The following is a 14,652-nucleotide window of genomic DNA, read 5'->3' as shown; positions in this document are numbered from 1 at the left end:
CCTCAACTGCAGGCTGGAGCCAAATTTCAGTGCCAACTTTTTGTGAGAGGAGAATGAGGAGGGGAGTGCGCAGGGGCACAGCGGGGTAATCTCCTTGCAGCGCCACGTCCGGAGCCGAGACCTGCAGGGTCAACCCCTCATACACACACTCCAGGCTGACACTTGCCCTGCAGCAGCCCCCAACTCTCACTGCTGGGAAGTCCCTCTCACAACTAACCCAAAGACCTCAAGCTGCAGAACAAGGCTTGGCCTTTTCTTGTCTCCCAGGGCCCAGGCCTGCTTAGAGCGGGACAGAGCAGCGCCCACCCCGCTGGGCAAAGCTCACTAGGCACACGGCACCGGGGGCCCGGGGTCAAAGCCTGTCTTGCTCTGCAGCCACAGGGGTGGGCCTTCCCAGTTCTAGACCTGCCTCAGTCTCCCCATTGGTACAGTGAGCAGGAAACAGCCATCACGAACGGAGTCACCACGGAACCTCTGGCTGGACCCTGGGTGCGTGGGAACCCAGACCTCCTGCCTGAAGTCAACTTGGCCTGCCCCTCCTTAGGGAGACACCATTTTAATTCATGTTTATTTTAAAAATAAATACTCTGTTCTTCACTTTCAGACTGGGGTGGTGCTGGACAGTTAGGCAGGGAGGCCCTCCTGGGTGGGCAGTACTGATGGGAACTTCTGACACTCCCAAACCCTCCCCCGCAAATGCCTGAAATGCCTCTCTCATGGCTGTTCCTTCTGGTCACCAGACATGCGTGGCTGAGGATGGAAATTCCATGGCCATGGGCTCCTGACTCGGGGCTCAGTGCCTGGGGGAAGGTGGCCAGCCCTCCACCTGGGGTCGGCCCCCTCTCAGGCCCAGGGGCGCTAGATGCAGGTGATTAGCACATCCATGGAGGGGGGCACCTCGATCTCCTCGAAGAGCACGTGGCCCCCAGCAGCGCCGGGGCCCCCTGCCTTGGCCGCGGCCCTCAGCAGGTCCTGGGCATGCGTCAGGAGGTGCTGGTTCCGATGGCGGCCCAGTCGGCGCAGCGCTAGAATGGCCAGCACGTGGTCCCGCCTGCAGAGACACGCGGACCCTCACTGCAGACCCAGCAGCTTCAGTGACACCCCAGACCCCGAGGTGAGGAGAACCCCGGGGGCTTGGGCTGGAAGTACGAGTGCACCCAGCATTCCGGGCGCCTGGTCTCCGAGAGACTGAGAGTGGGTCAGGAGGAGCAGTGCTCCGGAAGAGGTGGCTGGGCCTTGAAGGGCGCGAAGCCACGCGGAGCCGGGAGGGCAGGCCTCTGTGGCCTCCGCAGAGGTTCAAGAAACCGAGTGGACTGAAGGATGCAGCAATGCGGCCACACCGGGGCGGGGCCGGGGGAGCTCAGGGCCTCCCGCTTCCAGCCCCGTGCAGGGAGCCAAGCCAGGCAGCAAGCAGAGAGGCAGCATGGGGGTGGGCGGCCTGCGCCCCAGTGGCGTCAGGAGCTCCCCCTCCCCTCCCGATCACCCCAAGAAGCTCGAAGCACCGCCCCACAAGCTAGGGAGGGCAGGCCAGCCCAGGGCAGGCAAACCGGGAGGGGCCAGAAGGGGAACCTCGGGCGCTTGGAGGGGAGGGGTGGCCACTGCGGGCTGGGGGCCGGGAATTCTCCCCGGGGGGGCGGGGCGCAGGGCAAGGCGGTGGGTCCAGGAAGGAGCTAGGCTGGGGGTTTTCTGCAGTCTCCCCACCCTGGAATCTCCAAGGCCATGGAGAGATTCGGGCTGGGATTTCCATGGGTACCATGACTCACCACCCCCCCTCCCAACACACACCCAGGGATCAAAGGCTCCTTCCTCCTGGCCAGGTCTGGGGCTTCCGGAAAGGGCCTTCTCCCAGGGGTGGGGGCCGCGGCCTCCCCTCAGCCTCCCGGGGGAGGGACGTGTCCCCACCGTCAGACGCGGGAGGAGGGGCTCCCACTCCCTTCAGACTCCAGGGGTGGGGACGTGTCTCCCCATCTCACCACAGGACTGAATGAGGATGGCGAGAATAGACCACGAGGTAAGGGCAGCCCCGATCCCACGAGGCCTCCCCACAGCCTGAAGGCCGGGGGCCCGCAGCTCCTGCACCTGCACCTGCGCACTCAGGCCGGCGCTAGTCCGAGCCCCGCCCGGGAGGCGCCCCTCCCCCGAACCAGCTCGCGCCGCCCTCAGGCTCCTCGCCCGCCCACCTGCAGCCGCAGGGACATTTCTGAAGGCACGAGTCCCCTGACCCCAGGGCCCCGCGGCGCCCGTCAGAATCTAGTGGGGAACGGACCTGATGTCGGGGTAGCTCCCGATGAGTGTCTCCAGGTGCCGCCGGATGTCGTCTTTGTAAGTCTCGCCCAGTATGTCCGCCACGCACGGGATAGCTCGGCCCAACCAAGTGGCCTCAGAGCCCTACGGACACAGGGAGACGCGTGCGGGGCGGGCCACTGTCCCCCCCCCGGAACCCCCTTGCCGCCCCTGCCTGCAGCCCCTCCATTAGAGCCCCGTAGAGCCCTCCTGAAGCCACCACCGCGGTCCCACTGGGTTGCCTCCTGCATCGCGGAAGGGGACGCGGGCCTCGGCACCGTGGACTCAGTCGCAGCTCAATAGTCGTCTTCCCTCCCCCACGATAGAGCCCGGAGGTGTCTTCCAGAATCTGCTCAGATGGGTAAACCGAGGCCCCGCGGGCAAGTCCTGCCTGGAGTCGTACAGCGGGTGGGGGACCAGCAGCCCAGAGAAGGGGTGTATGTGTAGGGAGGAGGTGCCTGAGCTCGAACTGCTCGGGGTCAGGGTCGCAGGAGAGGTCTTCCATAGTCCCCGCCCATCAGACGGGGCTGCGACCCTCATCCCTTCCCTACACACCCCACAAACTGCATGCAAATGAATGCAAACGTATGCAAAGTGTCGTCCCCACCGGGCCCCGCTCCAGCTGGGGGGCGAGTGCGCAGAATCACTTCCGCCAAAGCCGGCCCCGCGGGGGCTCTTACAGGGGCGGGCGGAAATGAGAATGGGGGGCGCTAGTGGAGGGTCCCCACGCTGGAGGCCCCCCGAGGAGGCCAACACTCCGGGCAGCCAGACAATGCTCCTACCAAGCCCTGGAAGGTGTTGCCAATGGCCTGGGCGTCCAGGCCCATCTTCTGGGAGCCACTCACGCGCTCCACACCCCGGAACCGCTCGCGTGGCCTCAGCGCCTGCGCCAGGTACTCGCGGACGACGTATCGGTGCACCTCCTGCAGAGTCTCCTGGGCGGCCGAAGCGGGGGTCTGGGTCAGGGTCAACGGTAGGGGCCCTGGGCATGCCCCCACCACAGCTCGCCCCCCCATACCTGCGCCCGGGGCCGGACCACGTGCTCGAGGTGGCCGGCGAACGCCACCACCTTGTCCAGGAGGGGCTGCAGCACGTCCTGTGTCAGCCAGGCCTTGGTGCACAGGACCTTGAAGAGCGGCTGGGGGCAGAGGGGGTCAGGAGTCTTCTAGCCAGGTGTCCTCCCCATCCACTAGACCCTCCCCTGGGAGCCCCGTGCATGGCTCCTGACAGGGGTGTTTCAGGCCAAGGGACAATCTGTCAACAGGAGGAAATTCTGGGGAGCCATCTGACCCCCTTCTCTACGGTACCTTGGTGACATCCCCTCTCCTGCCACAAATTATGTCACTAGGCCTTTCCCAGGGGCTGCCTCCTCCAGGCTCGGAGCCCCAGTGGGCAGAGGTGGAGTTTGAGTTTGAGCCTCTAGCCAGGCCTTGCTTGGGGAGTCCTGGGGGGGCCTTGAGGGGCCGGATGAGGAGCAGCTCCTTGGACACACCCTGTCTGAGACATGGAGACTGAAGAAGGTAGTTGTTTCCCAACTGTTCCTGCTCAGCTGGGAACTTGTCTGGGTCCCCTGCCCACCCCCTGACACACCACCCCAGCACTGCTCCCACGGTAAATGAATGCTGTGACTTGGGCTCCCAGGCTCCAGGACACAGGGGGCACCTGCTGGGCATGGAAAGTGGGGAGAGAAGGGCCCATCCCCCTCACCTGCACATCACCCTGCAAGCCCTGGAGCAGCCGCTTCTGAAAGGCGCAGGTGGCAGCCACCAGGGGCTTCTCCAGCTCTTCAAGGCTTCCTGGGAACCTGGCCAGAAGATGAGTTCTGGGGAGGGGCCAGGACAGGGGACAAAGTGAGCAAGGCGGAGCAAGCTGGGGTCAAGGCCTGGCATACAGTCATGAAGGCTGGTGCCACACCAACTCTGTTCACTTAGACTCTAATGTGAAGGGCAGCCCCCTTGGGGCTGCACAGTGTAGTAGCCCTGGGAGCAGAGTCAAGTGAGGGGACAGCACTATGCCCCAGACCATAGAGGGGCAGGGCAGTGGAGTGGTGGTGGTCCCACTGCATGGCAGAGCTCCCCTGTGGCAGCGCTGAGCCGAACCTCCATCCCTCTTGGTGACAGAACAGTGCAACGCAGCCATTCCTGACACAGGGGGCCCTCCTTTGAGCCTCATAACTGCTTCTCCAAATATTATAATGTCCCCATTTCACTGTTGAGTAAACCGAGGGCCAGGCTCTGCCCGGTCCCCAGCCCAGGGACACAGAAAGGCAGGCTAAATTTCCATCAGAGGCTTGGCCAGAGGCTGACTAGCAAGGAACAGAGAATGTTCCCTGGGACTGAACCCCAGGGTCCCCCGTGCCCAGGACCAGTATGGCACAGATTAGGGACAAGAGAGTGTTATAGAAGCAGTGCCTCCGCGTGGTCAGGCTTTGGGTTCACACAGACCTGGTTCACGTCCTAGATCCAGCACGTACTGTCTGTGTGACCGTGGACAAGTGGCATTTCCTTTCTGAGCCTCCACATTCCCATCTGTACATGGGGACCCCACCCTTGCGCTGCAGCAGCTGATGCATCTTAAGTGGGGGGACACTAACGCTTGGCACAGAAGGGGGACAGCCAGTGCCAGCTCACGGGGGGCCTCTGCCTTCTGAGGGTAGATAAACCCAGGCCCCAGCGCGAGCAAGGCCCTGGGGGGAGTGTCAGGGAGGGCTTCCTGGCCTCTGCTCAGCCTTGGAACTCCCCGCATCCCTTCCAGGGCCTCAGCTCGGCGGGGCCGAGAGAGGACCCCACAGCGGGAACGGAGGCGGAGAGGGGGGCTATCCCTGGAGGCCTCCTGGGAAGGCCGCCTCAGGCGGCCGCGGTAGCCTTCAGGGTCCCGGTTCCCTGAGCTTGCGCGCCCCCTGCCGGCCGTGCTCGGCACCGCCCCTGCGGAGGGGCGAGAGAAACCCACCTGAACTCCTCGCAGGCATTGATGTTGGCGCACAGGTTAGGCTCGCTCACCGCCCCCGACTCCAGAAAAGCCTTTTCAAACCTGGGGGAGAGGTACGCAGAGGTCTTGGAGACTCTTTCTGGCTTCTATGACCTCGTGTCCGCCCTCCCATGGGCCTTATGATGAGGCTTGTCTAGGGGCATCTCGGACTCTGAGCAAACAGGATGGGCCCTCCCCAGGGACGACCACCGTCCACACCCTGGCCACTCCACCCACCACACCCTGGCCCAAGATGCGCCCCTACCTGCGCAGGAAGAGGCCAAGGGCCCGCGCACAGATCTGCAAGGTGGTGGCCTCCAGCTCCGCGGAGATGGCGCCGGCTGCCTTCACGTGCTCTGCCACGAGCTGAGAGCGACGCCACGCGCTGAAGGCGCTTCTGAGCCCTCAATCCCGATGCCCCCAGTCCCCCACCTCGTGGCCCAGGGATGTCTCCAGCCTGCCCTGCTCTTCCTCACAGTCTCGCCCGCAACTTCCAGCGGCCCCAACCTCGAGGTCAGCCCTCCCAACTCCCCACACCCACGGGGCCACCTGCTAAGCTGGGAGCTATGGCCTGGCGCTCCCAGCTTGGCCAGGTGACCCGAGGGCCTCTGATCCGGCCCCACATGGGGCCTCAAGCTCCCGTCTAACGGAGAGAGGTGGTTATGACTGTATTTTACAGCTCTGGGTGTCTCTACCGCCTGAGACCCAAACACATGTCCCTCCTTCTGGGCGCACCATGTGTACGTCGATGGACAGCGGCGTATGGTAGTGGCCCTGCAGCACGTCGGGGGCCTCGGCAGCCACCCAGCGACTCTGTTCTAGCTGCAGGATGCCATCGAAGCAGCTCATGATCTTGGTCTGTGCGGGGTAAGGAAGGGGCTGCGGTGAGACCCTCCCAGGAAGGAGGTCCCCTACCTCCTTGAGCCCCGTCGCGCGCCCTTGGAGACAAGGGCCACCCTGCTGGTGCACAGGCCCACGCCTGAGGGCACGGAGCCTCCCTGCAGCGGGGCGGCGGCCACACTCAACCTGGACCCCGCCCCCTCCGGCCTGGCCCCTCGCCGCCCTTACCTCCAGGAAGCTGGTGTAGTCGCTCTCGAGTCGGGCCCACACATCGGGTGCCAGGAGCGGGGGCAGTGGCTCCGAGGGCAGAGCCAGGTCCTGGGAGCCCAGGAAGTCAGGACTGGAAGGCAGGGTGGAGCCCGAAGGTCTGAGCGGAACTCTGATGGGGCAGCGGCTGCCCCTACTCCCCTCTGGACAGGCTCAAAGCCTAACGCCATCACCGTGAGGGCCCCGCATCTGGGCTGTTCACAGACTCAGCCCCGCACCACGCCCTCCATGTTTCCATGCCAGACATCCCTCCCCGCAGCTTCTGACTGCAGGATTTCCTGGCACCCTAAGCAATCAGCTGTGCGTGCACAGAATAGATAAAGATGGCCGTCCAGATGGACCTTGACCAGGTTGCCTCGGGTGTGACCTCTACCCTCACGGTCAGGGTACACCCAAGACTGAACTCTAAACGCCCCCAGGACCATGCAGCTCAGGGACCAGCCACTATCCTGTCCACACTAGGGAGGCCCAGACAGGGGCAGGTACTTGTCTGAGGCCACAGGGCATATTAAGGAGCCCAGAACTTTGGCGCCCTCCTCCAGCTTGCCTGTCTGCCCGTGGGGCTGGGGAGCGCTCAGCGGGAGAGGTGATCCACCCCATCACGTCCTGCAGAGCCCTGAACCCAGGTGTCCATCCAATGCGAGAGTGGGGCTGAGAACCAACTCATGCCAAGCGCTGTGAGCCCACGGTTGTGTCCTGCCTGGAGGGGTGCCCTTTGCTAATTCACTCAGAGGCACCCTGTGCACTAGCTTGTGCCTAACTGGGCCCCCTGCCTCATAAGCAACCCCCGCCCCCCACCCGGATGCTTTCCAGCTTCAGGAACCGGCAGATGGATGGCCCCTCTCCCCTCTCAGGAGAGCACCATGGTCTAGAACGGGGAGAATGTCAAAGGCTCCCGGATCGGACGCCCAATCGCCAGCACTCTCCGGGGAGGAAAAGGAGAAGAAAGGTGCCCTGTGCTCTTTAGAGCAGGTTCCTGAAGGCCTCTCGTGTGGGCAGTTCCAGCCCTCCTTGCCCCTCACGGCGTCCTGGCTGGGGCCTCACCTGCCATAGACATTGGAGGCCCAGTCCAGCAGGACGTAGAGCTGCTCGCAGCCACGGGCGTCGTGCGCCAGCTCCTGGAGGCGCTGGGCCACCGCGCCGTGGAAGGCGCGCAGGTAGGCCTCCCACGCGGGATAGCCGGCGGCCGCGTAAGCCGGGTGCACCTCCAGCTGCACCTTCTGCAGGTCGCGGCGAACCAAGCCTCCGAGCTCGGCCAGAAGCTGGGCCAAGCCGGCGGCACCCTCGACTGCCCCCGGGGCCTCGCCCGCGCTCGCCTGCTGCACGCGCTCCTGCGCGCTCCGCCGCACCGCGTCCTCCCAGCGCTGGCGCCAGTGGCGCGGCGTGCGCAGAAAGTCGCCGTCTGCAGGGGGCTCTGGATGGGCCTCCTCTTCCGCGCGCACCACGCGGGCCAGCTCCGCGAGCACGGCCGCGTCCACGCCGTCCGGGCCCAGGGTCTCGAGCACGATGGCGCCGATCTCCGCAGCCAGCCCGTCGTAGTGCAGGCACACGTCCATGGCGCGCCGCGCAAAGCCCGTGGGGTCCTGCTCGAAGGTGCGCGAGGTTTTCTCGGCCACTAGCCGAGTCTCGAGGTGCCGCAGCTGCTCGAAGGCCGCCAGCAGTTTCCGCTCCGTGATGAGGTCGGCCACAGATTTGTCTTTTGCGAGGTCGGGTGAGAAGAGGGGCAATCAGGGGGACGCCCCAGCTAGGCCTGTCGGCCCCAATCCCTCACATCCGGAGCCGGGCTGCCGCGCCCCAGAGCTGCATCTGAAGGCCTGCTCCAGGAGCCACAGCCCCAGGTGCCCTATGTCCTTTGGAATCACCTTTGAAGAGGCAGAACCCCAGGTCCCAAGCTTGGCTCAAAACAGCAATTGGGATCAGTCCCTGCCTTCCCTGCTGTCAGCCCCTACCTTCCCCTTCGCCCCGCTCCCATTCCCACTCCCAGCTCTACAGAACTGGACCTGGTGGCTTCAAGAACAGTCCTGACTGCAGGTCCAGTGGGGTCAGAGCTCAGGCTGGGCACGCCCAGGCTCCTGCCCCAGGGTCCAGCTTCAGCACTTCTTGCTGTTCCCTGCTCTGGGCCAACCTCCAGCCCCTAGGAGCACTCTGCCTTCACCTGCATTCCCCCTTCAGGGCCCGACTCCAATGTGTCCTCTCCTGGGCAGCCCCCTGACCTCCCCTCTGCCCCATGGCTCACAGGCACCCTCTGTGACCCTGTGATCTGAGAGGGCCAGTGCCTTCTCCACCACTCTGGTTTGGCCAGGAGCCAGGCTGTGGAAGCCTGTGGAGTTCTGGGGTCCTGCAGATCTGGGTTCACATCCCATTTTTCCACTTCCCAGCTGTGAGACTTGAGGGAAGTCACTTAAGCTCTCTGAGCCTCACTTTTCTCAGCTGCCCTCGTTGGAATGTTGGAAGAATTTAACGTGAAATTGTGCAGGGGCAGGGGTTTGGGGTAGCTGGGGAGGGGAGCCTGTCAGGAAGCCTGGGCCCCACTGCCCCCCTCTCTGGCCTCGGTGTCCTCCCCTGCTTAGTGCTGAGGAAGCCCTCACCTTCTAGTTCCGCAGGCCCCGCCCCAGTGGACGACTGCCGGCGGACACCGTCCATGGCCTTTGAGGGCACCTCCCGGCTGTGGGCCACCCCTGGCCCAGTGGTAGCCTGGGTCTGGTCAGCAGCCGGGCCATCGTCCAGAGCATGCCGTAAAGACCGGAAAAGGAAGCGGGAGCTGCGCCTGAGCAGGCCTGGGTCCTCCTGGGGGGCGCAGCCCAAGGCCCGCTGGCTTGCCTTTGAGAAGGCCCGCCGAAAGGTGCCCAGGCCAGGCCTCAAGCCCTCACGATGGGCGCTGGACGCATCCTCGCTGCTTGCCCTCCAAGTGCCCTGAGCTGGGATCTGGGGTGCCACGGGCTCCCTGGGGCTGTGCAGCTCCGGCCCGGAGGCCACTGTCTGAGGCGACGGCATCTTGGCAGCAGCAGAGCTGGGGGCGAAAAGGAGGCTCAGGAAGCCCTGCGGGGTGCCCAGCCCCCAGGAGCAGACACAGAAACCCATGAGAGCCCTGTGGGGTGTGCTGGGGCCCAGTGGCTTAGTCAGGGAAGCTTTCCCCAGGAGGTGACCCCAGGGCTGTCAAAAAGGAAATGTCACCAGGCAGCTCCCATGGCCAGAGCCGTCTTTGTGCCAGGCTGCAGCTACTTCTGCAGACACAGACAGCTGCCTCTATCAGGAAACCTTCCCTGACACCATTTTCCAGGAAGGTCTCCCCCAGGTACCCACCTCAGCGGCTTTGCCAGGCCAGACCCTCCCATCGGAGCTGGAGAGGGCACTGAACGCGTGGGTTCTGGGGCACAGCCCGACCCACAGCCCACAGTCCCGGGGGCTGGGCCCAGAAACCACATCCAGGACTTCCTGGACCTTAGGTCCTGAGGCTAAAATGCCCACCCCCTCCACAAGCCACGCACCGCCCCCCCCCCCACCCCGCCATCCTTCAGCTCACCCCCATTCAGCCATCAGGCCTAACTGCTTCTGCATAAAGCGGAGCTCAGGGACCCCCCTGGGAGGCCATGCCTTTTCCCTGGGTGTCTCAGAACTGGAGGGAGGTGGGGTCAGGCGGGAGGGGGCTGGCCCAGGCCACCAGGGGCTTATCGGGGCCTTGCAGCCTGCAGGGAAGGCTGTGGGAGGGGCCATGCTTCTATATTTAACCAGGGGCGGGAGGTTCCCAAGCTGTTTCTCACCCATTGCACCTCTTCCCCACCACCCAGACAGGTATGCTCTGGCCCCTCCCCGACAGAGGGTGGGGAGGGAGTCCCCAGGGCATGGGGGTGCAGAACAGGGGCTGCCCCTGACCCACGCCAAGCTCGGGGCCCTCACCACCCAGGCTCCCCTAGGCTCCGCCCACACCCCACCCCATTTCAGCCCAGCCTGGCTGTGTTTGACTTTCTGGCTTTAGGTTAAGCTAGGGGTGGGAGAAAGGAGAGAAACTTCTCGGCTTGCTGGAACCTCTCACCCACCCCATTGTGTTAAGAGGGGTTGGAGATGGGAGGGGGCCAGCAAGGTCTCACTTTAGCCTTGAAGAAACTGGGGCCCAAAGAAGGGCAGGACCTGCTGAAGTCACTGACCAACCAGAGGCTGAGACCCCCCCATTCCCAGATCACCCCCCACCATGGGGACAAAGGCCAGGCTGGAGTCAGCACCTGACTCTTGGGTGATAGTGGGCAGGAACGGCCTCTCCCCAGGCCTCAGTTTGACACCAGGATGGGCAGGACCCAGACCCCTATCCACCCCCTCATACCCTCCAGCGAGATGTCTGTGCAGGGGTCAGACATACAGGGGGTCCGCTGAGGCCTACCTTCCTCTCCCAGAGGCCGCTGAGCTGCTGGAAGGAGGCCCCACTGAGGGAGGGGCAGGCTCAGGTGATTGATGGGGGCCTTATCAGCCCCACCCTGGCCACAGGTCGTTGTCCTCCCCTGGTGCCAGGACTCGGGGACCCTGCCCACAGACCAGCCCAAACACGGCAGGGAGCATTGTCACAGGAGCCGGCCATCCCCTCCCCCCACTCCCCCCGCACCCCACCCCTGGTGTCCCCCAGTGCCCAGCAGGGGCAGGTGTGGTGATGAAGAAAGCCATTCCAGCTGTGCCCAGCCTGCCGTGCTCCGGGCTCTGTCTCCAGGGAGTGTGGGGGAAGGACAAGCTGGCCTGCCTTGCTTGGGAAGAGCTCACACTTAGTAAGCACCCACTGCATGCTCAGCCCAATGCCCGGCACACGTCAGATCCCCATGACAACAAAGTGGCAGGGTGTCGTTCACCACATTTCATACATGAGGAAACAGGCTCAGAGAGGGACAGGGTCTTGTCTTAAGCCACACAGCTCCCGGGTGGGGAGCCTGGGCCAGCCCAGGTCTGTCTAGGACCCTGGGAGCAGAGGCTGGACTCCTGTGTCCCCCAGCATCAGCAAGCCCTGCTGCCTGAGGAACCCTTTCTCCTGGCAGAGGTTCTGAAGGGGGGGTCAGCTCCAGGTGCCGGGAGCGGGGTCGGGCTTGAAGTTCTCCCAGGAAGCCTAGAGGCAAATTCTGGGGGAGGAGGGGCAGCTGGCGGCTGGGTCTCATGGGAGGTGACAGAGGCAGAGACTTGGAGCCCACCTACCCTGCTCTACCACCCTTGTCCCAGATCGGAGCGGCACTGAAGGCCCATCGAGGCCCCCAGCTGGTCCCTCTGCCCCCTGCTCCCTGAATCCCACTTCTGCAGCTTCCCAAGTCATTCTTGACCTTCACAAGGCACAAGTCAACCCGGTCACTCTCCTGCTTTAAACCCTTCCGTGGCTCTCCGCAGCCCTCAGGCCAAGCCTGAGCCCCACAGCCTGGCATTCGAAGCCCCCCATCCTGGACCGAACTTTCTCCAGCCTGACTTCTGGGCCTCCTTGACCTGCATCCATCCAGCCTCACCAGCCGCCTCGTGCCTGTCCAGCCTCCCACCTTCTGCCCAGGCTGCTCCTTCTCCCAGCCTCCCCCTCTGCTCCCTAAATCCGACCTGCTCTTCAGAACCTTGGGTGCAGGTGCCTCCACCTCTGAGGAGTCCTCGGGCTGTGCTGTACCACCTGTCTGCTCGCCAGGCCCTCGGACTGTCCCTGTGGTGATGGGGCCTCCTCACTGGCCTGGGGACCTCTGTTCATCTACCCCCTCCCCGTCACCCCAGAGCCAGCCTGGAGGAGGAGTGAACCATCAATGTAAGGGTCACCCCCTGCCTGGGCTGTCCTGGTCAGGCGTCACGCTGGTGTCTTCTGGGCCGCAGACTCCTTGCTGACACTACCTTGGCCCCTGCCCCGTGCCTGCCTCCCCACCCATGGGGCCTCTCTCTGGCTCTCTTTCTCTCTGTCCCATTGCCCTGTGTGTTCAGAGGCCCTGGCCCCTGTGCCTGGGACTCGGTGCTGGATGAGCTTCAAGGCCCAGGAGGCCCAGGCCCAGCCTGAGCCCCGGGCCCCATGTTCTCCAGGTCAGGCCAAGGCACCCACTACAGGGCCAGTGGCAGGGGCAGGAATGCCACCCGGAAGACATGGTCACTGGAAGCTCCCATCTGGGGCCACCCTGTGACCAAGAAGTCAAGTCTGGGCTTCCCCCACCACTTGCTATCCCCAGCCCCAGCTTCCACCCACTTTTCCTAGGCCTGCCCTCCTATAGCATCTCCTCCCAGGTATCCCTCGGCGCCCTTCCCACTCCCAACCTCTCCACCTCCCCTGGGCCTGGACCACCACCGCATCCTTCAGAGCTCCAAAGTAGCCACCTCGGGCAGAGGACTGTGTCTCCCTCATACCTCCCACCTGCCACCCCCCATCACCTGATCACAGGTCCTAACTGTACCCCTTCCTAGACCCCTTGGAACCCAACTCGTCAGAGCAATTGGGGGTCTTGCCAAAACATAAACCTCCCTTAAAACCCTTCCTTGCAAGGTAAGATTCTTCTCCTGAAATAAGGAGGAAGACAAGCATGTGTTCTCACACTATTCAACATTTGCCTAGAAGAACTAGCGAAGGCAATAAGTCAAGAAAAATGAATAAGAAGTATAAATATTGGGAAGGACCTGATAAAAAATGGCATTATTTGTAGGTGATATGATCATCTGCTTAGAAATAGCTTTCCTATACTCCAGAAAAGCCTATTTTTAAAAGGCACTTAAAAGGCTTCCCTTTTTAATAGCAACAAAACATAACCCCTCTCCCCACCCTGGGCTGCCATCACCCTCGGGAGAAGCACAGACTCCTTAGCTGGGCATTCAAGACCCTTCCTAACTGGCCCCTCCAGTTTCACCTGCTCACTCACTCGCCCACTCTGATCACGTGGGTGTACTCACCTCTCCTCCACACCTTTGTACAGACTGTTCCCTCTGCCAGCAGTGAGCTCTCCCCCGCCTTCTCAGCTGCTGACTCCTTCAAGGTTCAGCACGTGTGGCTCCTCCCCCAAGAAGCCTTCTCCGACCAGCTGAGCCCCACACCATGGTCAGCGCCTCCTGCTCTGGGCCTGGTTCCTGCCCTGGACACACCTTCTCCCATGACCGGGGGACAGTTACAGGGTTTGGGGCATCTGCCTCTCGACCAGGAGCCCCCCGGGGCAGAGAGTGGGCCTGACCCAGCCTCCAGCCAGGGCTGGTACATGGCAGGTGCCCAAGGGAAACAGATAAGCAATTTCATGGAGGTGCATCAGCCCATAGGTGTGCCACTACTTTGTGCATATGGGTTTTGCACAACTATGTGTTAACCTGAGTGTGTCTCCCGGTACGTGTGTGCCTCTGTTCCAGAATGTGTGTGCCTCAGAGTGTCTGTGAGTAGTTCTGTTCGGGAGTCCATGTAGGTCTGCATGTCTTCATGTTCATGTCTGTATGCTTTCTATCTCTGTGTGTTGTGTGTGCAAGTGTGTATCACTGTGATTTGAGCTGCCATTCTGGCCTGGGCTCCGAGCTGGGGCGCTCAGCCTGGAAGGCCACTAGCAGAACCAGAATTGTCCTCAGCCCCTTGAATCCCCGCCTACTCCCCACAGCACCCCGGTGGCCCTCCCGCTCCACCTGCACAGACATACCTGCCGGGTGAGTAGACACCGGGCCCCAAACAGAACGGGGCTGCCAGGAGAAGCCGGCCGAGCTGGGGCCTCAGAGAGGGGCCTAGGCGCTGGGGCCTCTGGAGCAGCCAGAGCGAGTGACCAACAGCTGGGACTCCCCAGCTACCGCCAAACTGGCCACGGCCCCCAGCCCCCCCCCCAGCCCCACCCTCCACCACAGCCCCACTCCCAGCCCCACCCCCAGCCCCATGCTTTCACTTGTAGAAATGCTCCCACCCCCTTCCCACTCCAGAGGCAATCACTCCAACCTTTGACTCCTGGCAGCGCAGGGCTCAGGCTCAGGCCACGGGCCGTGGAGGGGAGGGACGAGGAAGCAGCACTCTGGAGGCGTGGAGGGGGTGGACGCTGCTGGGGACGGTGGGACGGCCTGTCCCTCCTGTGGTCAGACTGAGGCCAGAGGGAGCAGGCGCCAGCTGGCTGGAAGGGGGGCACCCAGCCCACAGCGGCCAAGCCCAGAAGGACCCCCCCCTCCAGGGCAGAGTCGCCAGCGCCAGCCCTGTGCCCTGCCTGGCGCTGAGAGCCCCGAGGGCAGAAATGGGGGGGAGACAGCGACAGCAAAGGGAACATTGTAGGCCACCTGCCAGCAGCTGGAAGAAGGAGAGGGGCCCTCGAGGACAGATGGGATTACACTCAGGGACAGGAGCGATAGCAGGGGTCAGCCCAT

The 14,652-nt window shown here is 63.5% G+C and overlaps 1 protein-coding gene across 4 annotated transcripts; it reads right to left on the bottom strand.

Annotated features, from left to right (window-relative positions):
* Nucleotides 1-552: 552 nt before the first annotated feature.
* Nucleotides 553-14,075, bottom strand: EXOC3L4 (exocyst complex component 3 like 4). Of its 4 annotated transcripts, none has more exons than XM_059915062.1 (13): nucleotides 13,950-14,075; nucleotides 13,228-13,416; nucleotides 8,946-9,367; nucleotides 7,402-8,053; nucleotides 6,319-6,430; nucleotides 5,986-6,108; nucleotides 5,516-5,616; nucleotides 5,233-5,313; nucleotides 3,991-4,105; nucleotides 3,302-3,421; nucleotides 3,066-3,218; nucleotides 2,267-2,388; nucleotides 553-1,051 (listed from the first exon to the last, which is right to left on the bottom strand). In XM_059915062.1, exons 3-13 carry the CDS (start codon nucleotides 9,349-9,351, stop codon nucleotides 859-861), a joined length of 2,178 nt encoding a protein of 725 aa, XP_059771045.1. In that variant the 5' UTR covers nucleotides 9,352-9,367; nucleotides 13,228-13,416; nucleotides 13,950-14,075; the 3' UTR covers nucleotides 553-858. The 4 variants fall into 4 exon arrangements, with proteins under 4 accessions (XP_059771045.1, XP_059771043.1, XP_059771042.1 ...); XM_059915060.1 differs by lacking the exon at nucleotides 13,950-14,075 and adding an exon at nucleotides 10,733-10,872 and having other exon boundaries at nucleotides 13,228-13,899; XM_059915059.1 differs by lacking the exon at nucleotides 13,950-14,075 and having other exon boundaries at nucleotides 13,228-13,899.
* Between the last annotated feature and the right edge of the window lie 577 nt (nucleotides 14,076-14,652).

Source organism: Balaenoptera ricei, chromosome 2 (assembly GCF_028023285.1).
Source record: "Balaenoptera ricei isolate mBalRic1 chromosome 2, mBalRic1.hap2, whole genome shotgun sequence".
Lineage (NCBI taxonomy): Eukaryota > Metazoa > Chordata > Mammalia > Artiodactyla > Balaenopteridae > Balaenoptera > Balaenoptera ricei.
The sequence above is the reverse complement of the archived record's forward strand: the minus strand, read 5'-3'. Positions and strand labels throughout refer to the sequence as shown.